The sequence below is a fragment of the Ambystoma mexicanum genome, chromosome 10 (genome assembly GCF_040938575.1).
Source record: "Ambystoma mexicanum isolate Mex_15411 chromosome 10, UKY_AmexF1_1, whole genome shotgun sequence".
NCBI lineage: Eukaryota > Metazoa > Chordata > Amphibia > Caudata > Ambystomatidae > Ambystoma > Ambystoma mexicanum.
Genome location: NC_090932.1, coordinates 1,472,406,293 through 1,472,429,111, shown reverse-complemented (window position 1 = coordinate 1,472,429,111; position 22,819 = coordinate 1,472,406,293). Strand labels below are relative to the sequence as shown.

Here is a 22,819-nt window from a genome sequence, read left to right as displayed (position 1 = left end):
CATCGGGTACATGTATTGTGCGGCATTACACATGCCATGATGATCTTGGCCACCTTCTCATGCCTGTAGAGGAGTGCCCCACCCGACAGGCTGAGGCAGTGAAATCGTGCCTTCAACAGGCCAAAGGTCTGCTCAATGACCACACGGGTACGGGTGTGGGAACGATTGTAGTCCTCCTCGTGCCTGTTCTGTGGGTTCGGACAGGGGTGAGGAGCCACGGCTTCAAGGGATAGCCACTGTCACCTGCATGGGTTGCAAATAAAGGAAAATGTCAGTGGAATCATGATGGACAGCTGTACTAGTCACACATACCTGCAGGTTTTCATTGGTCACATGCACATGTCCCTGGTTGTATGTTCGCTATTTTCAGGCCCTCATTGTGTCCTGTGCCATGGACTAATGGTATGGGTTGCATCTTCAAGATGATGCACGGTGTGCACTGCCGTCTTGTTGCACATGCATCGTGTACGCATACAGCTGTGTTCGTGTCTAATTTTTCTCCTGTAAGAATTGCCGACTTGGAGCACTGGCAGTAGACTCTGCAATGTTAGACATTCAGTGCTGATTTTTGCCATGATGATCCTGTGGTTGTGGCGGCCCTGAGACAGTGGATTCCCTTGGTGGTTTGGGTCAATGCACTTCCATGGATGCTTGTCCTGTGTGGTGATTTGCTGGAGACATCAACATAGTGCATATTCACTGCATGTTGCTGGATGGTGTTACGGAAGGTGAGGGCCGCTGATGAGTGGTGCACGTTTAGTGGGAGGGTGGGGGGGGGTTACTGTTTGTCATGTTGTGATAGGTGTCAACCTTACTTCTGTTCTATGGGATTTGGATGTCATGTTCTGTTTGGGATGCTTTGGGGCACAGTGTTTAGTGATGTGCACATCATGTTGTGACATCAACGTTGACACCATGGTGGTGTGTGCATCTCTCCCCCCGATTCAGTGCCATATGCCTGTCATGCAACTTACCAAGCAGCCAGGCACGTCGTCCAGCATGTAGCTCCATGTAGCGTGGTAGCGTGAAGTTTTGCAGGACCATAGAGTCATGATTTTATCCAGGATATCAGACACAACTATGTGTTATGATTTTGCTGGTGTCACCTACCATCTGCAAATTGATGGAGTGGTATTGCTTGTGGTTGCTGTACACCACCTCCATGGCATGCGGGACCAACAACTCCAAGTGGGTGCAGTCGAGGGCTCCTATACAATTGGGCATGCCTGCCAGTGCATGGAAGCCAACTTTGGAATCAAGAATCTCCTGGGGAGTCCATGGTAGGGATATGTAGTCCCTTGTGTGCTTGAGGAGGGCATCCAGCACTTGGTTCAGAATGCGAGACAACAAGGGTTGTGATATCCCATGCATGTACCCCACTGTGTGCTGTTAGGTGCCTGTGGCAGGGAAGTGGAGCACCAACACCACCTTCAGTAGAGTGGGGAGTGGGGGGGTGGGGGTTGATGGCGGAGCGTATTTCAATGAGGCTGACAATGTCGTCATGTATCATGTCCCCAATGGTGGTGATGGTGTCCCGGTCCAGACGGTACAGGGTGTGGATCTGCTCCGGGGTTAGGTTGAAAGGACTGGCTCTGATGCGAGGGATTGGGGGCTCCCTGCGTGGTGCCGCTGGCTGCACTGGTGGGGCATGCTGGGCCTGTCTCACCCTCCTTCTCCTCCTGCATCTCCTCTGTGGTGCCTGCTGTTGCTGTTGTTGTTGTTGCTGGTGTTGCAATGCAAGCATGTCCTCCAGATCCAGTATTGCTACTATTATTGGATTCATCTTGGTGTGGGAAGGGGTGTGGTGTGTGGGTGTGCTCCTTTTGTACTGGCCCAGACTCCATTGCCTCCACCTGTGCTGATTGTGTGCATCTGTGGCAGTTGGGAACACTGCACATAGCATTTTACGGTTGGTTTGAGATGCCAGTATTACCACCAGGCCGGTATGCTCTATTTGCGCCTTCATGATGCCGGTATTTACTTGTCCACCTGACTTCTGATTTCCTCCCAATTGCGGCATGCCGGTATTGCCGGTATGGTGGGCCGCATGCCCACGCCGCTATTAGAGGCACCGTTATTTACGGAATAGCCCGGAGCGTTAAGCGATGCTGGTAATCCTTTACCGGCATCGTTTTTCCCTTACCTCCAACCTCGGAATGACCCCCCCCCCCCTTCTGTTTGTATGTCCAGATCGTATACAGTTCTTTCATCGACACCTTTTTTCAAGTTTTTTTTTTTTTAACGAAACCTTGTCGAAAAAACTCATGGAACAATATTGGGGGGGTGGGTAAGTGCCTATAATGGGTAGGGTTGGTCGGGAAAACATAAAAAACAATAGGGTGGGGGGAAACCCCCTCCCCCAAACAAAAAATAACCTTTGATTTGTTTTTTCAAGAAAAAAAACCATAGAAAAAACATCTGTTGATGAAAGAACTTCGAACCGTCCAGATGTACTTTTGTGACAAATCATGTAAACAAAATGAGAAAGTGTTTAAAAAAGAAAAATGAGAAAGTGGCGGCCAAGGTGGCGACCTTCACTTCTCTTATGAAGGTTATTAGGGCCAAGATGTGTGCCTTTTCATTATTCCCTCTGATCGAATTTTACTGGGCAAAAGTCGCTCCCACAGTGCTGCATGGTTTGGAGTGTTGTGATGGGTTCCCCCCCTTCTGTCCCTATTAGTATCATTACGTTTGAATTGTGTATTCAGTCCTGGTGATCGGTCTATAAGCGAAACAAACTTGGGGTCCATCTTAAGATAATTGAAGGGATGGGGGACTCATCGTTCGTCATATCGGGGGTTGTTTTTAAATTAGAGTCTAATAATCTGTTGATGAATTTTATGAAGTCATGTTAAGGTTTTTGTCTGAAGCAGACATTCCGGTAGGTTCTAAAAAAAAGCCAGGATGAGAGACTGGGACAAAATAAAAGACGAGCAAGATATCTCTCTTAAAATTATAAAAGGATTTGTCAATCTGGTATAGTGATCACATGACTACGAGGGCCTATGTAATAGTTTCACTCTGAAAATCTTCGTACATGGTACATTAAATTTAGATTTAACTGTCTCCATACGTTGTACGTTTTTGGGCCATGTATCGGACTCCCCAGAGATAAACGCACATATAGACAATTCAAGACTGATTCCGTGTGGTGCCTCTGTCATCTAGTAATGGAATTTCCAATTTTAATGCAGAGAAAAATATTATATCTGGGTAAATATATGAATTCTGTCTCTGCTGTTATTGCACCCAATGTATGGGCAAGATGAATGAATGGGATCCAGGTTTCTTTGATAGTCGCCCTAGTAGCATTTAAAAAAAAAAAGATTTTCTACATATTGGAGGTTAATTTCGCAAAGTGAGTTTGTGGAACTCATTTATGAAGGGGGTTTATATGTTGTTTGTGTTTTGAACTTTATGCATTTTGTTCTATTGTATGTGCTCTGGTTTAGGCTTTTCTGTTAGTTCCTGATATGTAGGTGCTCATGAAATCTCGGGTTAAATTGTTATTTGGGAAAAATTCATAAAGGAATTAAGAAGGATCACGGAAGGGTTAGTGGATCCGGGATATGTCAATGAATTGGGAATGGGTTTATTTGATGTTATGTACTGTTATATAAGTAATTGTGTATTGATTTTATAAAACCTTGAGTCAGACATTCCCCTTATTTTGGACTCTTGTGCTTTGTTTGGGTTGCTACTGAATGACATTCACCCCCCCCCCCTTTAAGAGCATAAGGCCCATGTTACCATAAAAGGTGAAGGAAGTATATCTCTTAACTGTGCCTGTTAACCCTTTATGATTGTGTTGGCTCTTGATTTGTAGCAGGGTGAGGGCTGATTGGGAATGTTAGCCTCTACTCCAATTTGTTACAGTCCCAAAATCAATTTTTATTCTAGGGAGGTAAATGCTAGTGTATGAAGACAATAGACATGCGCTCGCTCATGGCAACCACAATATGTCATAAAGTTAGTAGAGATGGTTTCCTGTTTTGAGGTGACATTTCTGAAGATGACAAAGAAGGCTCCCAGGAATAGAAAATGGACACAATGGATGCTGGAACACAGTCAAAGGAGACCTTGGTATGGTGTTGCTGTCTGGTAGCATACCACACAAGTCCAGTATCCAGGCATTGCAGATAGTCATCTAGCAGTGCAAGTTAGCTAAGGTGTGTTTCCTCTGAGTTCTGGGTGTCTTAAACACATTGTCCTTCCATTTAGATAGTCTTTTATAACAGTAGGCCTTTAGCTGTACCAGATGTCAGCTTCTATCATATTGTGCTCCTGCCTGTTAGTATCGGCACCAAGTCGCCTTTTGATAGTAGGTCGTTGGATGATTAATAGCCAGCTGGTCCCGCCGAGTCGAGGCGAGTGAGTGCCACTCAAGGGTCCCTTTGGTCTTGGAGAAGGCTAGTATCTGCAGATCCCTAGTGTGGCCTTACGCGGGTTGCAGCAGCAAAGCTTCTACGAAGTGTTCTTCAGTAGTGGGCTTTTCCTCCATGCGTCGGTACTCATCCCACCAATTGACAATGGCATATATTCAGATTTCCCTATCTTGTAGAGTAAGATAGAGTTGGGTATCAATAAACATGTGTTATCATCCAATTGCATCAAGGTACCCCTCCGGGGTGAACGTACCATCTGCAGATACATCTAATATGATATGTTATGTTATGTTATGTTAGGTTAATATTGAAAGCTTAGCCTGCATGCTGCCTCCAATTACAAGAGTGCATCCTTTCAATCACTTGGTGGATGCCCAGTCCTTGGGATTCACCACATTCCAGCTTTCCTTGGCAACCACGTGGGATGTGGTTTCACACTTGAATCCAAACTTCCTGTCTGCTAGATCTGGTCCTGGCCACCTCTGCCCCAAGCTTCTTGGGGACAGCGTAGCCAAGACAATGTAGAACTCCTTCAGATTCTGAACCAGTGCACCAGGTACTGGACCCTAATTGTTGTTTACTCGCAAATCCCTAAGAACTTTGCAACATGTTTTCACTGCCATCTTTATTATGGGGCACTGTAACAACGCAATGGTATCAAAGACAGACACAAGTGACCACAGTTCAATGGTGTTTATTAAACTTTTAAAGAGGGGTGATAAACGCCTAACTAAATCTAAAATGGGAGCACGATACAACCATCAAATAATAAAGAATGCAGCCCTAGTGGAGTTTTGGCAAATAAAAAGGCCTATACTAAAAAAAAAAAAATACTATTGCCAATCCTTACTACTAATTACAAATAGTGTGGGGTGTAGTTCATGAAAAGAAAGAAGTGTTAAAAAATTATAATCAGGATACTTAGGCCGTTGGCCTCCCTTGCCCACGTTTTCAGCATGGGGCAAGGCGGTTCACTCTGAGCAAAGCGCAGACTCTGTCGTCTGCGGTACGAGGGTATAATGGCAGTTCCAGAATCAGGGCTTTTCATGCTCAAGTCTCTTGTTTCATCACAGTCTCTTTTTTTGGAGGTCCTGATGTACAAAAAAACCTGTAGAAAGTTCCTTTCTTCTTGTAACTAAATGATATTGGATGTTTCTCCCTGGATCCCCCTCATCCGAGGTCATATCCCTTTTTCTCGTATTATTTCCAAAACTGTTCCTTCTCAGGTGACTCACGGTTCACCCCGGACTCCTCTGAGCTGAGCTCAGATCCCTCTTCAGATTCAACTAGTCTCCCTCAGTCGGGTTCGAACCATTTGGGTATTTTCAAAACTATTCTTTTTCAGTTGGGTCACGGTTGAATCTAGATCCCCCTCAGCCGGGCTCAGATCCTTTTTCCCATTCAACTAGTCTCCTTTAGCCGGGTTCAGGCCAATTGTAATTCACTTTTATGCGTGTCAGACTTTTTTATTGTGAACGGGTTTTAGTTTGTCCTGCTGCACACCCACTTCGATTCAAAGTTATTTTCTGACAACGCAGTTTCCCTTCAGTGAGATACTCAACAGAGACCTTCGAATGAGCACCCCCATGGTGCCGGACCACTCTGTATACAGAATTTGTTTCAGCTTTCAAGAGTTAATTCACTCCTTTAGTTTCCACCTGTTCACGCTCTTTAACACATGCGCTTCAAACACAGTTCTTGGGGCAATTCTTCATACAATGTTGCTGCTTGTTACCTTGGTTCAAACATAGACGAATTTGGTATCGGTTTCTCTGACTCACTGGCTGTGCAGCTTTTACTGGCACGGCTTACTTGCCAGGAGCCAAGGACAATATCACAGCACCAATTTCTCCTCCCGGTCTGACTTATCGACATGGTAGCGCCCCGCATATCTTTGGTGCACATCGTAGGTCTGCTCAGATTCCATTCCTTCTCTTAGGCTTCCCACTTTCAAAGGCTTATGTAAATAGCGGATTATGGAGGTCAAGGGTTCTTCCCTCCTTGCAATCCTCTATGGGATCGCTGCCTTTCTCCTCATGTTAAATCGCCACCTTGGAGCTGCTGCTTCCTTGTGTGCTCGTCCTCGCTCACCAGCTCTTAAGTTTCACAAATGAAGGCTTCCCTCAGCTGGGTTCGGGCCTCCTTTCAAAGCTCACAAATACCCAATCACAACCTTTTGGGACTTCTAGTCCCAGAATGCACTGGGCTAATTTCGCTCCCACTTCACTGCTCCCCGAAATGGCATTGCTTTGGGAGCTGCATGAGCTAAAGGGGGATGTTAATTGGAGGTCAGGGTCTGTTTGGCTGCCTGGGCCAGGGGAGGAGGTTTGCTGTTGGCACCACCAGGCAACCCCAGCTGCCCCTGGTCTTGCCTTCTGGAAGTACAGCTCCCTCCTCCACACTGCAGCTCCTTTCAAGTAGCAGGGCCAGTGTTTGGGCGGTCTTCTCCACCTCTAGGTCTCCCAGGGTCTTTGCAGCTCGATAGGTCCTTCTCCTGCTTCCTGGCACCTTCCAGCATCCCCAACTTGCTCAAAGTGTGCTCTCCTGCTCCGCCTTTTCTACTTGAAGGGAGTGGTGATTAGGTTCAGGTGTGCATAGTTGTAAAGGGAGGCCTGACTTTGCCTGGCCTCGTTAATGGGACAGTCTTATCTAGAACAGGGAGAGTCTGTCTTCTGTGTCCTGGTTCTCTGTTGGTAAACCTCATCCTCCAATCTGTCTGCTCCTTGTCTCAGTGTTTGATGGGAGAAGTGTGTGGGAGTTGGGAAGTCAGTAACTCCTGTATAATAGGATGCGGAAGAGGTGTAAAAGGGAAGGGGGTACCGTATTTCATCATTGGGTGCCCCTACCGTGCTGCCCAAGGTTCTGTATAGTGAATATCCCTTGGGTTTTTCACAGCATGCACAGCTAACTGGGCAAGGTTACTTTCCCAAGAAAACACAGGACACCTTTTGAGAACCCACCATGAGATGCATAACTTCTCTGAGGGTGAATGACGGAGTTGTATCAGAAGTGAAGCTTAAGATTGAAGCCCATTGAGGGAAAACGATTTGTGAGCTAGACTGGAATACAAGTTTCAGAGGGCTAATGCTAGAGCCATAAATGAGGGCTTTCGATGATGGGTAGTGAGGCTCTCTACTCTTTGGTTTGTTCTCAATGTTAGACCATGAGAAATTCCCTATATATGTGCCTTGAATCATCTGAGTGACAGGCTCTATTGGAGATGCCGCCCTACTTCCATTGGGTGTGAGCTACTGTACGGCTTCCCCTGCTAATGAAGGTGAGCTGCAAGCTTCAGAATTCTCAACATTTCAGGATATTTTACTACGATCTACTAGAACTTCCAAGAATATTTCTAATACTTCTCCCAATCATCCTACCCTTGCTGATGCTGCAGTGAGGGCAAATATTCTGTCCATCTGCTTAACCAATATCCTGCCTGGACCTGATGACCAAGTCCACTGGGCTTCAGGTCCCTCAGATGTGAAATATGAGAATTTGAAAGCAGCCAGGAAGGAATCAACAAGTTGTGCATATACCAGTAAATGGACCAGGTTCCATCACTGGTGTCATCAGAGAAGAGAAGTTAAACCTCATTCTTGCACCCTAGATGATGTGCTTTCTTTAATGGCAGCATTTTTCCAGGATCCTGCAGGACTTATCTGCAAATGTGGGGGCACCTACAGGAAACCATCAATTGCTTTCTATCCCAGTAATGAATAGACACTGTATATGTTGCAATAAAAACCTATTTTACAAAATTAAAATGTATCTTCACTTGCTGTAAAATATCTCTTGATGCTGAGAGGCTATTACTTTTTCTCTCCTTGAAAAATCCTTTTGCTCCCAATTCCCAAAAATCTAGAGTATAATACTCAATCGTATTTGGATCTTTGCTTGGAAAACAGTCTTCTTGTTCACTTTACCCTCTACACGAGTGGTATTCAAACGTGTTAATGCTGAGCCCCCCACCCCACTTGAGTAAAGTGTTGCCGGGGCCGCCCCAGATGCCAAATCTGCTCATATATTGCATTGAAATCATTTGGCGGACTCCCTTTTTGAAGAGCCTCGAGTTCCTGCCACCCCGCCCATCCTTTGGGTCCCCCTAGGGGGGGCAGCCCTACAGTTTGAAGACGACTGCTCTACAGGAAGGACAGGCAATCTTCTGATTTTTCACAAAGATGGATGTGATCAGAGCTCTAAAATTCTATCTTGAAAGGACCAAAGAGGTGAGGACATAATCACATTTGTTCTTCGCCCACCTGGTCCTTCCTCTGTATAAAAGGTGCTGACTCCATCATAGTCCTTTGACCTGTCATGCATTCTAGAATGCTCCTCAGTCAGAAAAGCCACGCCTTCAAAGGGATTGTGTGCTCATCTGGTGAGCGCTAAAGTGTCTTGTTGGGGTTCCAAAGACATGTACCCAGATACTATATTTGTGAGGCACCCGCTTAGATCACCTCACATGCCTATCTGTAAGCAATACAATAAAGATATTCCCAATTGGTACATTTATGCATTCTAAAATTAGACTTCAGATGCAGCCATTGTTGCCCTAATTTATATGGAATTAACCAATCTGACCATTAACATTTGCTCGTTGGGTCATTTTCACCTAATTATAGGTCTTACTTTTGACCTTCTTTCTTTTTGACCTTATTACTTGAACATGCGGAGCGGTGGTTACGGGGGTGTCCCCCGCTCCTCACGTTTAAGTATGTGCAGCCTCGTGGGTTATCAGTCACGAATAATTCTTCCACGGCCAAATCGTATATATCCATTTATAACACTCATTTATTGTGGTGTTGAAGTAATGAGTGCATTTTAATCTTTTGTTAAATATATTTCACACCCAAATGGTATGCAGTCAAACCTATATGAATCTGGTGTTATGTCTCCAAACATTATAGCGTGGAGGACTGTTCTAGAGCGCATGCTCCATTTGGACAGGTGGTACTGCATGATAGTTTTGGCAAAGGCGCTACAATTGGCTGCAAACCCTCTTAAGATTCACAGGCGTTCTACTCTCCCATAAGTATGGAGGAAAAAGGATGAGACATACAAGTAAGAAAAAAGTCCGGCTTTTCTGCCTTCTTTTCTCTTAGCCCCCTTTAGCCCATACATTCTGCCCACCAGCCACCTAAAGTGAGTGACTCTTAGGAATTGCACTAGTAAAGGGACGTGCGGGTGGAGCCAGGAGCATGTGCAAGCGTTGAGTGGCATCGCCCATCATGTTTTTCAATTTTCAAATTGTTAAGACTGATTTCATGTATGCTCTGCTCCTGCTTCGGAAATGGACCTTATAAGTATGGGAGAAAGGTGAATACAGAATGGAAGTACGGTGGCCCCTATCTACTGTGAGCAACGTGTTCTTTGTTTTCTTGGTATTTTAGATTGTTCTATAGGAGAATGAATGATGCCGATTTCTCTACATAGTCTTAGATTTCTGCTGTAAAATGTGTTGCAAACCAACGGTTTGTATTAGGTTCTTTCTACTATTAGAACTTGTTAAACTGCAGCCCGGTAGACCACTGCATAGGAATTCCAACTGATTGAAGAGGCCAAAGGGTAGTCATGAGTTATTTCCCAAGAGGTTCGAGAGACTTTTTACATCGCGTAATAACCAAGGATGTATGGACACAGAGTGATGGGTGTTAATGGCCACATGAACCGTCTGTACCAAGAGGAATGGCAAGAGGACAAACAAGATCTGGTTGGCAAAAACCAACTGAGAAGTGTCAGTTGAGCAAAAAAAATCAAACTTCCATGGGAAATTTACACGAGGTGGGTGAGGACTATTTATCTATATCTGTGGTATTCAAACTTTGTTATACTGAGCCTCTCCACCCCCTTCAGTGAAAATGAGGTTGCCGAGCCCCCCATTGAGTAAACATAATGTTGCTTGTACCCCCAGATGTCATATAAGCTTATATTTTCTATTAAAAGCAGTCACTGTATTCCCTTTTGGAAGAGCCTCACCCCCAGACATCCTTTGGGCCCCCTAGAGAGGGCCGTACCACAGTTTGAAGACCACTGGTCTGTACATTGAAGTTTTCACTCACAAACACTTGATGCCCTAGGAGAGCTCCACTTGATGCAGTAGGTCAGGAGAAGTAACAGTGGCACAGGGAGTAATTTACATGACAAAGAGGGCAATTGGAAAAAGTATGTGAGAATGCATTTTGCAAGAATTAAAGGGATAGTCCAGTAAAAATTGTTATTTAAAAAATAGATAGGCAATATAAAAAAAAATAATACTAGCACTATTTTTTTTAAAACTTCCTATGGAAGATTTTGAGCTATTCAAGCTCAAAATTCGCAAAAGCAAGCACATGGGCGCATCCATTTTGTGAAATGGATGCCCGCCTGTGCTGGCTTTTGCTTTTGCGGCACTACTGAAGGAAAAGCCAGCCAGCTGTAGTAAACAAAAGCTACCGCTGGGTGGCTTTTCCTTCATTGGTGCCGGGACTCAGAGGACGCGGACCGGAGACCAGAGCAGGAAAGCTGCAGCTGAATCTCGGTAAGTGCTATTTATTTTTTTTTAAAAAATAAGCACTAGCTGAGTTTTTTTTTCTAAGTTTTCCGGGCTGGAGGAGCCCGGAAAACTTAGAAATAAAACTGCAGCTTTAAAAACGTTGTATTTATGTTTGCGGTCGCTTTTGAAGCGACCGCAAACATAAATACAACGTTGTGTTTCAAAACGCTGCGGTTTTTCTTTCCAAGTTTCTCAGGCTCCTCCGAGCCGGAGGAGCCTGAGAAACTTGGAAAGAAAAACCGCAGCGTTTTCAAACACAACGTTGTATTTATGCCTGCTGTGGCTATCACTTTGGGTCTCCGATGCTCCCCCAGGGGAGCACCGGAGAACCAAAGTGAAAGCCAAGGTAGGCAGAAACACAACACGGTTGTGTTTCTGCCTAAATCTGCTTCCCCATTTGGGGCTCTCGGGCCCCCCGTGGGGAGCCCGAGAGCCCCAAATGGGAAATCAGATTTAGGCAGAAACACTGCAGCGTTTAGCATTTCCCATTTGGGGCTCTCGGGCCCCCCGTGGGGAGCCGAGAGCCCCAAATGGGAAATCAGTTGTTGGGAGAAACACCGTGGCATGTAAACACAACCGTGTTGCGTTTCTGCCTGCCTTGGCTTTCACTTTGGGTCTCCGGTGCTCGCCTGGGGGAGCACCGGAGACCCAAAGTGATAGCCACAGCAGGCAGAAACACAACACGGTTGTGTTTGAAAACGCTGCGGTTTTTCTTTTCGAGTTTCTCAGGCTCCTCCGAGACGGAGGAGCCTGAGAAACTTGGAAAGAAAAACCGCAGCGTTTTCAAACACAACATTGTATTTATGTTTGCGGTCGCTTCAAAAGCGACCGCAAACATAAATACAACGTTTTTAAAGCTGCGGTTTTATTTCTAAGTTTTCCGGGCTCCTCCAGCGGTTGTGTTTACATGCCGCGGTGTTTCTGCTTAAATCTGATTTCCCATTTGGGGCTCTCGGGTTCCCCACAGGGGGCCCGAGAGCCCCAAATGGGAAATGCTAAATGCTGCAGTGTTTCTGCCCAAATCTGTCTTCCCATTTGGGGCTCTCGGGGCCCCCCGTGGGGAGCCCGAGAGCCCCAAATGGGGAAGCAGATTTAGGCAGAAACACAACCGTGTTGTGTTTCTGCCTGCTTTGGCTTTCACTTTGGGTCTGGGGGAGCACCGGAGACCCAAAGTGATAGCCACAGCAGGCATAAACACAACGCGGTTGTGTTTGAAAACGCTGCAGTTTTTCTTTCCGAGTTTCTCAGGCTCCTCCGAGCCGGAGGAGCCTGAGAAACTTGGAAAGAAAAACCGCAGCGTTTTCAAACACAACGTTGTATTTATGTTTGCGGTCACTTCAAAAGCAACCGCAAACATAAATACGTTTTTAAAGCTGCGGTTTTATTTCTAAGTTTTCCGGGCTCCTCCAGCCCGGAAAACCTAGAAAAAAAAAAGGAGCTAGTGCTTATTTTTTTTAAAAAAAAATAAATAGCACTTACCGAGATTCAGCTGCAGCTTTCCTGCTCTCGTCTCCGGTCCGCGTCCTCCGAGTCCCGGCACCAATGAAGGAAAAGCCACCCAGCGGTAGCTTTTGTTTACTACAGCTGGCTGGCTTTTCCTTCATTACTGCCGCAAAAGCAAAAGCCAGCACAGGCGGGCATCCATTTCACAAAATGGATGCGCCCATTTGCTTGCTTTTGCGAATTTTGAGCTTCAATAGCTCAAAATTTTCCATAGGAAGTTTTAAAAAAAAATAGTGCTAGTTTTATTTTTTTATATTGCCTATCTATTTTTTAAATAACATTTTTTACTGGACTATCCCTTTAAAGGATAGCAAACATTAACAAATACATGAAAAGGGACGAGGAAAAACTAGTGGACATGTAAACTGCAGGCTATTATGCAGGTCTGTGCAGAAAGGACGAACACTTGGCACTTAAGGGCAATAGAACTCCCGTAAACAAAAACTGTGGCTGGCTGTTTCAGAGGTTAGTGACACAAAACAGGTGACATAAGATGTTAAAATCATGATCTATGAAGCCATACGGCTGTAGTCCTGCACACAACTTTGTGCTTGCGCAGCACGAGCGTGCCTTGTTGTTTGATCTTCCATGCAACTAGCAACCCAATGGAACATTCATTATTTGTGGAAAACTGTAACATTAGTGAAGTTGGCGTGGGACGCAAATCTAGTAGCACAACTTAAATGACACCAATAATGATCAAATCAGACATGGAGAGAGACGTTTTCAGTGTTACTAGAAATAAAATAAATGTTATTTCAGAATGGTCTAGAGGGAATTCCATCAAGGAAGTAGAAATTTGTAATGTAGCAAAAGCAAATTTAAATTGAATGAAAACGTTGCAGCACTGGTAAACCTCTGCTTCGAAGTTCCAGTGCTTTCTACCAAAGGGGCAGTTTCTGCTTTCGGCATGGCTGTGTTTTGATGTGTGCATTGTTGTTTTTCACAAATTAATATGAAAGGAGAACTTTAAAGTTTTGGAAAAAGCATTCGAGAACTCTGTGCCTTAGGTCAGATTATTAAAGTATCTGATTCTGTGGATGCTGCACATGTCACAGCATTACTGTTACGTAATTCTCTTGTTCTACACTTTTTAAACTTGTATTAATTAAATTCATTCGTAATGGTACTTTTTTGTGACACTTGTACATGCCAATTATATATAGCAACACAACATGGGTTTTATTGTACAGTGATGTATAGTTTTGCTCACTTGCTTCTTGCTTGAATACGGTATTTTAATCTGCATACTGTGAAGCAATTCCTCGCTTGGCTTTCTGACTTAAATGCAAAAGGCTCGTTTTAATAGGTCCTTTTATGTTCTCAAGTTGTTTCATGCAGAGCAACGGTTACAGAGAGCACAGCACCAGCTAAGGGATATGCGTCATGCAGCAGCAGATGCGAAGCCAGAAAGTAAGTGCACATTTACTCTTTCAGATTCCTTTGTCTGGTATCTGTGCGTTATATTGAATGCTCACACGAAACGTTTAAACTTTTTTGGTGCGTTTAAAACTGATGAAAATGAAAAAATATCAAATCAATGTATGGTTGCCCTTAGTAAATAAAGGTTGTGCTGCTTGTTCCTTTACAATGCCACTTTATTCTGTTAGCAATAATCTTTATCTGCATCGACCCTGTGGCATAATTATGTGTTACAAGTAAGCATGCTTTCTTTTCAATCAAGGGAATCTGTTTAGACTCGCACACTATGAATAGTCCAAGCAATGAATGCATGAATGATAGGATGCAGAACAGTATTCATTTTTTGAAGACAGACAAGCCCTCTGACTTAAAGTACAAAAAAGGTAGCAGGCGCCCCTCTCTAGAAATAACATAGCATGATAACCTGTTCGGTAGGTTTGCCCACTTTGAGAGTCCTCAGCCATTGCTTTTTGCTCCCCGTACATTTCACAAATTAGGTATTTTTGCAAGGAACTTGGGGTTGGTCACCCTAAGTTACCTGGGGGATCCCAGACGTGGACCCCTTGCTCACTGTGCTCAGAGAGGCACAGCTCCACCTCACTGATGAGGCCCAACAAGGCTGACACACGTGTCTGGGGTAGCTGTTGGTACTCTTCTTCAAAGGAGGTTTGCCTGGCATTTCGGTGCTGGACTGCCCTTGTGGGTGGGACAAAGACTGATATGCAAATGAATATTCCTCCTTTGTAAAAAGCACAGTGAGCAAAATGAGATGACTGCAGACTCTCAAAATGGGAAAAAAAACAGAACAGATTATCATGCCATGTTCTTTCTAGAGAGGGGGGCCTGCTACCTTTTTTTGTGCCTGTTTTGTACCTCTAATTTAAGACATACGACTAAGATATTATAATACACACCATTGAAATTGAAAGGCAACATACATATTGCATTCTTCTGCTAAATAGAATTAGCTAATTTGAACATTTATAGTAGCAGCTCATTTTAACATTCATAGTAACAAACAACTTAAAGATCATTTACCACAATATACATAGGATATTTGAATGGAATGTTTTTCCTACTGAATGATGATATTCGAAACTGGTTGGATATAAACAAAACAGCAGCCATTAAGATTGGTGGAAGTTGACTTAGAAGAAATGTTATACAAATAACGATTGTACTTATGTTCTTGATTTTTCATTTGTTTGCAAACATTTTTGGAAATGTTTGGTTATTTAATGACATCAACTAAAATTACATTTAAAATGGTATGACATTTGGAATGATATTGATTTATGTTACCATTCTGATAACTAAACATTTAAACTAATTGCAAAATATTGGTGTCTTCACATAATGAGAATACTAATTAAAAGGTGGCTCCCTGTCTAAACCTCGGGGGTCAGTCATCCAGGCGGCTAGGACACGGCTATTGCTATTGGATCCAGTTCCTGGGTGTGGACCAGCGAGGGAGGATTACCTGGATGGGGGTCCCCGGGGAGTGGGACACCGACTGGTGAGATGTAGTATCCCCCTTCCTTTTACATCTTTTCCCCATCCTCTCATGGAGGACATTCCAAACCACTGCCCCCTCCCCTTCTAACTCCAACACTTTCACACAACACAAAGGACAACAGACTAACACCAAAGCCGTTTACCTGACATGTCCCAATCCCAGCGTCAGGTAGGGTCAGGCAATTAACCTGAACACACCTTACGGCTCTTTCCTTTCTCCACAGGGATAAAAGGTGGAGTAAAAGAGCACAGTACGAGCAAGGCGAGTACAGCAGACGGCACGATGAGACGCTACCATGCAGCAGTTCAGGAGGAGGAGAAAGGCGCCGGGAATTGAGAGGGTGGCAAGGAGAGAAGTGACCTTGCCCTTTTCGTCCCAGGCCCGCAGAACCTTTGTGGAAGAAAGCCTAAGACCACGAACAATAGCACAAGTGTCCTGCAGCAAATGTCAGTGGTAAACGAGGCAAGCTTATTGCGATAAGCGGGAGCGAGGGAAGCTCCCGCGCCCGTGGTACCGGTCTTGACACTGCAGAATCCAAAAGCCAAGCAGTTCATCACAGCCGGTGAATCAAGGGGAGAGCCGATAAGAACCGAGCTCTGTTGAGTGAGAATTGCAAAGTGGCAAGTTTTGAACCAAAGCTGATGAACCTTTGAATGAACTGCAACAAGTACAAATACTGAAGGGGGGACCAGCCGCAGGGAAACTCGAGAGACTCTGGCCGAGCCCCATATGAGAGAAAATACAATTACCAGAAGGCCGTAAGAGGGCCAGGGAAATAGCTCAAAGTGGTCATACAGAATGTCAAGCAAAATCCCTGTACGATCGAAAGACTTTGATCTACAAGCAGTGTAAGAGAAAGGGAAGTGAATCCCATAGTGAAAGTGAGAAACCAAATGAATTGAATCCCGTAAAAGGCATGCGGGGTCAAAGCCCGACCAAGGTAGGTCCAGGGGTGAAGCTATCACCCAAAGGTGATTGATAAAGGAACTGTGATATATTTTGGAAATACGATATGTGAAGGGTCAGCGCCCACAAGAGTTGGACCCAGGAGTGAACAACTCCTCACCCAGTGAACATTGGGAACAAACTTTTCATTTGTTAAAGGAACTTTTGTTTTTGTTGTTTAAACATATCCGGTCCAAAGGCGAGAGACTTTATAAGGAAACAAGACTTTGCCATCGACGGTCCAGAGAACAGCCATCGGAAATGTCTCATGCTGGAGAGGCCCGCGACTGTATTGTTCTCCAAGCTCCCATCTAATCCCTTGTGCAAAACGTGGGGAAGAGAGACCGAGGCTAGCGCATCCTGATATATTATTTAAGAACACTTCTTTCTTTTCTTGAGAACTAACCTGCATTCCTTTCTTATATTAGTTGCAAGGTTTGGCAATAGGTTTCTTAGTATAGGCCCTTTTTGTTTTGAAACAACGCCACTAGGACTGCCTTATTTTTCATTTGATGTTCGACGCTTGTTCCTATCTTAGATTTAGGTTTAGATTAGGTGTTTTTCCAACCTGCACACAGCATTCATTGGTCAATAAATACCCTTTAACTGTGATCACTTGTGTCCGTCTTACTTGTTGCCACCATAAGTTTCTCATAAAGTATGAATAATTTGTTTTAAGTGGCAGTAGAAATCAATGTGTTAAATAATTAAACTTGATGGGGAGGGTCATGCCCGGTGTAGAGTACAGGTGAATCCAGTCCAGAGGGGGTTGAATGTGAATTTTATAGTCCATGGCCTCCTGACTCCAGTGTGGAACTTCCTGGAAATGTTGATACGTTTCTCTGTCAGGGGGATTCCTGTAGTGCTCCGGTTTCTTATGGGGTCTGACTTGTACATTCCATGAACTAAATTTGTGCACAAATCTTCTGTTGAGAACTGACTGATGCGGGGGTTGATCTCCGGCTCAGAGTCCCCGGAATAGGGACTCATGAGCAGCATTTACTGTGGTCACCTTCGAATGTATTCTGTCCTCCCACGTATTCCTCATCTTTTTCTTGTCCACTTGTCCAGCTTCAGCTACTTTGAAAACATTTTTCAGCAGAGGGCACTGTGCGACGATGGCGTTGAGTCGATGTGCCTCGAAGGCCTCCCTCGAGGATGATGTCATCGAAGGCACAGTTATGTTTTTCCGCAACAGCGATAACTTTGACGAAATTCAGCGTGCATCACATCTTGTGGCATCTTTGTTCATAAATCTTTGAAAACTATGTCTTCATCCATAGACACTGATGACTCCGAAGTCCAGTTTTAAAAAGTATCAGGATTGCGGATTGAAAATGTCCCTGACTGATCCGCACTGTATCTTTTTGTGTGCCTCAGCGCAGACCATTACACCTCCGACAGCTCGAAGTGCCAGTCTGACTAGAAAGGCCTTGGGGGAATGGAAGGGGAAGCTGAAGGTAGGCAAAACCCCCAAAAAATACCCTACCTGATCTGTGAAACCTTTGACTGACGAGTCGAGAAGTGACTCTCCTCGGAGGAAGAAGGCCAAGCGGTCCAGGTCGAGGAGTGGCTCACACCACTCTTCTTCGTCCTTGAAGAAGTCGAAGAGAAGACACCATAGGTCAACTTCATCATTGGATACTTTCCCAGAAAGAGTTGCTTGCCCGATCAAGGAATCCAGTTTGGCCAAGTGGGAAGCCTTCAGGTCTGAAATGCTTAAGATTTTTGAAAAACAAAAACCTAGCCATGCTCCTACCGAGCCTTCGAAAGAAGCCGGAATGGAAAGGTCTCATCCTAAGTCTGGCATGCCCTCGAGCCAGGGAAAATGACCTGATCCACATCGTGAGACTTTTAGGCCTTGATCCGATGTTTCATTGAAGGATCACTCGAGACATAATCACAAGACGGTCGTCGACTCCATCGACGCCAGCGGTGCCATCAACACCAAAAACTTCGATGCCAGCTGCGCCATCTTTACCAAATGTGCCGTCGACGCTGAGCGCCTCTCCTAAACCAATGGCACCGATGAAGGAAACCTCGACTACCACTACGGCGTCAAAGCCAATTATTGCAAAATCTATAATTCCAGACAGAACATATGTTCCACTGCCTAAAAAGACTTAAATCCCTTTCTTCACTTTTTGAAGAAGAGGAGCGGTCTGATGAAGAGGCCCCATTTGGCCTACAATATGGTACGCCCAATGTACCAGAGCGTTTAATTTTGGAAGAGTCTAGTGTGTAGGACCTTTATGAACATTTGCAAGTGGGGTAGATACCTCACCTGAACTTGAGTTTGGGAAACCAGAGGCTGGGGAGCATGCAGATGCATCCTACAGGCAACTCATGTCAAAGGTGGTGGATTACATGGGTTGGAGTAGGCCTCCATTACCATATGAACAGGATGACCCTACTGACATTCTTGACAAAGGTCCACAGTCCGATCCCATCTTACCCTTCCACATAGCCTTGCAGAAAAAGTTTGGCCAGGAACTGGGAGACTCCAGAGACTAATCCGGCAGTTGATAAAAACTTAACTAAGAAGTACCGCCCTTCCAGTAGTGACCTCGACTACCTGTTAAAACACCCCACTCTGGAGAGCCTGTTGGTGCAGGCAGCTACTGCAACATCAAAACAAGCAGCATGCCCTACCATGCCTCCTGATAGGGACGACAAACGCGTAGATGGATAGGCAAGGAAGGTATTCTCTGCAGAGAACATGGCACTAAAATCTGCCAACTCCACATGTGCCCTTGCAAAGTTCACGTTCACTCTATGGGACTGCATTTCCTTGGCGGCAGAACACATTCCCAAAGGGGATGAAAGTGACGGCTTCTTAGCTATTGTTAGAGACGGCAAAGAGGTATTGTGAAAGTGTCTTCAATCCGGTTTGGATTCTGTGGATAGCATCAGCAGAACCATGGCTACCAGCACAGTTATGCACAGATTTACATGGTTGAGAAAGTCTGGTTTTGCACCTGATTTGCAATCCAGACTTCTCAACATGCCTTTTGACTTTTTGGCAACAAGGATGATGGAGAGCCTTGAGAAGTTGCAGACCTCAAAGGTGGCAGCCAAATCTTTAGGCACCGCTATTAGGCAACCTCAGCCTTTTAGTCCAAGTGGGCAACCTTGGAGGGGTGGAACTTTTCGCTACTACTCCTCAGTTGGAAGGGCAAGAGGAATGGCCAGTCAAAGGGGCCAGAGAAAATGTCCTCTTGGTGGACGAGGTAGAGGTGCAAAGCCAGCTCAGGCAGCAGCCTCCTTACCATCGGCCTGCATCAGCCGCCTCGAAAGCTCTGAGGTCTTGAGTCACAGTTCACCAGTGGGGGGGAGGACTGTCGCAGCATCTAGAAGAATGGCGAGACATTACTTCGGATGCTTGGGCTCTAGAAACCGTAGCCCACGGTTACTGCCTTCCTTTCATAAGGAGACCTCAAAACAATCTACCGGTGAACCAATCTTTGAGGATTCTGGATCCGCTCCTTGTGCATGAAATATTAACCCTGCTAGAGAAAGGCCCTATAGAACCAGTGCCTGTAGCGGAGAGAAACAAGGGATGGTACTCCCCTTATTGCTAATACCCAAGAAGGAAGGAGGACTGAGTCCCACCTTGGACTTAAGATACTTGAACAAGCTCCTCAGGAAGGGCAAGGATGGTCAAACTTTCTCAGATCCTTCAGGCCTTCCGACTCCAGGATTGGTTGGTGTCATTAGACCGTCAGGTTGCTTATTTTCACGTGCCACTCCACCTCAAGCACAGAAATACCTGAAGTTTGCAGTTGGCAGTTCTCATTATCAATTTTGGGTTCTGCCATTCGGGCTAACCTCCGCCCAAGGGTTTTCATCAAACTGATGGATGTGGTGGCAGCGAGTCTCAGGAGAGGGAGGATTCACGTCTACCCCTACCTGGACGATTGGTTGATCAGAGCGGGTTCTCCCGAAGAAGCCTGGGATCATTTCAACATCACCTGCCACTCTCTGCACATACTGGGCTTCTCCCTCAATTACAAGAAGTCCCAAATGACACCTTCTCAAAAAGCTCCAGTACATCTGAGCTGTACTCGATATATCTTTGGGAAAGAGCTTGCCCCCGAGGTGAGGGCTGAAAACATTCTTCAGATGGTTACCAAGTTTCAGAATGTTAGCAATCTACCGGCCTTTGATTTTTTGAGGTTACTCAGCCTCATGGTATCCTGCATTTTTCTGTCTGGTGCCAGAGGCCCGCCTGAGAATTATATCCCTTCAATGGGCTCTAAGAACTGAATGGTCTCAGTTCTCATGAAGCATGTCGGAACTTCTTCAGATTCCAACCTGGGTCTCTCAGGATCTTCTGTGGTGGGCCTGCAAGCACAATATTCTGAAGGGGAACCTATTTGGCAACCATGTCCAGAGAGAACAGTAGTGACGGAAGGCTCACCCACTGGGTGGGGAACCCATGCCAACGATCTGACAGTCAGCGGTTGTTGGTATCCATCGGAGTGCAAACAACATATCAATCTTTTGTAGCTGAGGGCAATCAGACTAGCACTGAAGGCCTTTCTGCCCTCTGTACAGAGAAAGAATGTGCTCATAATGACGGCCAACACAGTGGCCATGTACTACCTCAACAAGGCAGGAGGTGTAGGGTCACTACCACTGTGCAGAGAGGCAATGCAGCTCTGGTACTGGGCTGTTCAAGAAGGAATCTCTCTATTGGGAGTTCACCTAGCCGGAGAAGAGAACATAGCAGCGGACGTTCTGAGCAGGCAAAGCAGTGTCCCACGAGTGGGAACTAGTTCAGGAAGTCGTTCAAGAGATCTTCACCCTTTGGGGAACCCCTCAAGTAGATCTGTTCGCGACCCAGGTCAACTGGAAGTGTGAATGGTATTGCTCCAGGTAATTTCCCCCAAGAGGAGCTCTAGCAGAAGCGTTTGTAGTGGACTGGGATATTCCACTCCTGTACACGTTTCCTCCAGTCCCCGTCATTCCTCATGTAATCAGGAGGTTGAGAAGGTTCAGGAAACACATGATCCTAATAGCCCCGGATTGGGCCAGGAGGACCTGGTACCCGGACCTTTTGGACATGTCCATATGTCCTCCGATGCATCTTCCACAAAGAGAGGACCTTATTTCGCGAGAGGAGGGTCAGGTTCTCCATCCAGAGGTCAAGACACTCAACCTTCACGCTTGGTTTCTGAAAGGCTGAGATATAACGATTGGGACCTCCTGGATGACGTAATGGAGGTTTTGCTTTCGGCCAGAAGGCCAGCAACAAAGTCTTTGTACCGTTGCCGTTGGAATACATTCTGCAACTGGTGCAGGGAAAAGAATGCAGATCCTTTTCTATGTAAAACAGATGTTTTATCCTTTCTTCTATCTTTGGCTAATCTGGGGCTTTAGATTGGGACTATTAAAGGCTACTTGGAGGCGCTGTCCATCTTGAAGCCCTTGTCAGAGGAATGTTCCTATTTCACAATTCCACTGGTGACACAATTTGTAAAGGGGCTCACCAATGTGTTCCCCCATCTCCTTTCCAGGTTCCAGTTTGGGACCTTAATCTGGTTCTAAAATTCCTAATGTGTGCACCTTTTGAACCCTTATACTCATGTCCTTTAAGGTTGTTAACCTTTAAAACCATTCTATTGGTAGCTCTAACTTCAGCCTGTAGAGTGAGAGTTGCAGGTACTTTCCTCCAAGCCACCCGTTACTATCTTCCACAAGGATAGGGTTGTTCTAAGGGTCAAACCTTCTTTTTTGCCCAAAATCATTTGTGATTTTTATATAGGTCAGAAAATTGTTCTACCTTATTTTATTTTTTATAGGGCTTTATTTGGTTTAGTTATTACAAACCTTTTGCCTTCAAATAAATAATAAACAGACAGAAATATAAACAATTTTGAACAAGATTTGCAAAACTTTGATAAATTAGTTCTAGCTTATAACATTTTATGGTAAAGCAGACCTTGAACTTGTTTGGACTAAAGTCAAGCAGATGTTATTTTTCAAAGAATACAATCAACGTTCCTTTTCTTAAAGATGGCTAACAAAAGTTTCACTAAAGCTAAAGTAATACATAAACGTTGGCCTTTGAGCAAAATCAACCACCATTCCTCAGCAGATTTGTTAGCATATTTAGCATTAATCTCCTGCATTAATTTGCATCTGATGTTATTTACTGCTGGACTATACATGACCAAGTATTTCAATGATTCTATGGTTGCATGCGAGTGGCATAGTCTACAATGGAGGTTGGTTATAGATTTTGCATTAATAATGTCACGAGTAGGAAAAAGATTCAACCGTAACCTTAAAAATGGGCCTCTGAATAGAGCGTTTGGAAACATTTCCAAATATTTTGGAATTGCATTCAGCTTCTGGCATTCTCCAAACGGTCTACCATATTTTGTCCGTTTTTAACGGTCATTCTGTGTCTTTGTCCAATCTCTGACATATAACCTTTTCTTAACTTTATCCGGATTTTTACACAATGATTCTTGAATCTCGTTCAGGTCAGTCAAGGTTTCCACACATATT

At 44.8% G+C, this 22,819-nt stretch overlaps 1 protein-coding gene across 1 annotated transcript in view; it reads left to right on the top strand.

Moving 5' to 3' along the window:
* IFT81 (intraflagellar transport 81) overlaps positions 1-22,819 on the top strand; it is a 1,594,755-nt gene that overhangs the window by 442,408 nt on the left and 1,129,528 nt on the right. The window contains exon 8 of the mRNA XM_069619559.1: positions 13,749-13,833. Coding sequence (XP_069475660.1) covers positions 13,749-13,833 — 85 coding nt within the window. The remainder of the gene's footprint in view (positions 1-13,748; positions 13,834-22,819) is intronic.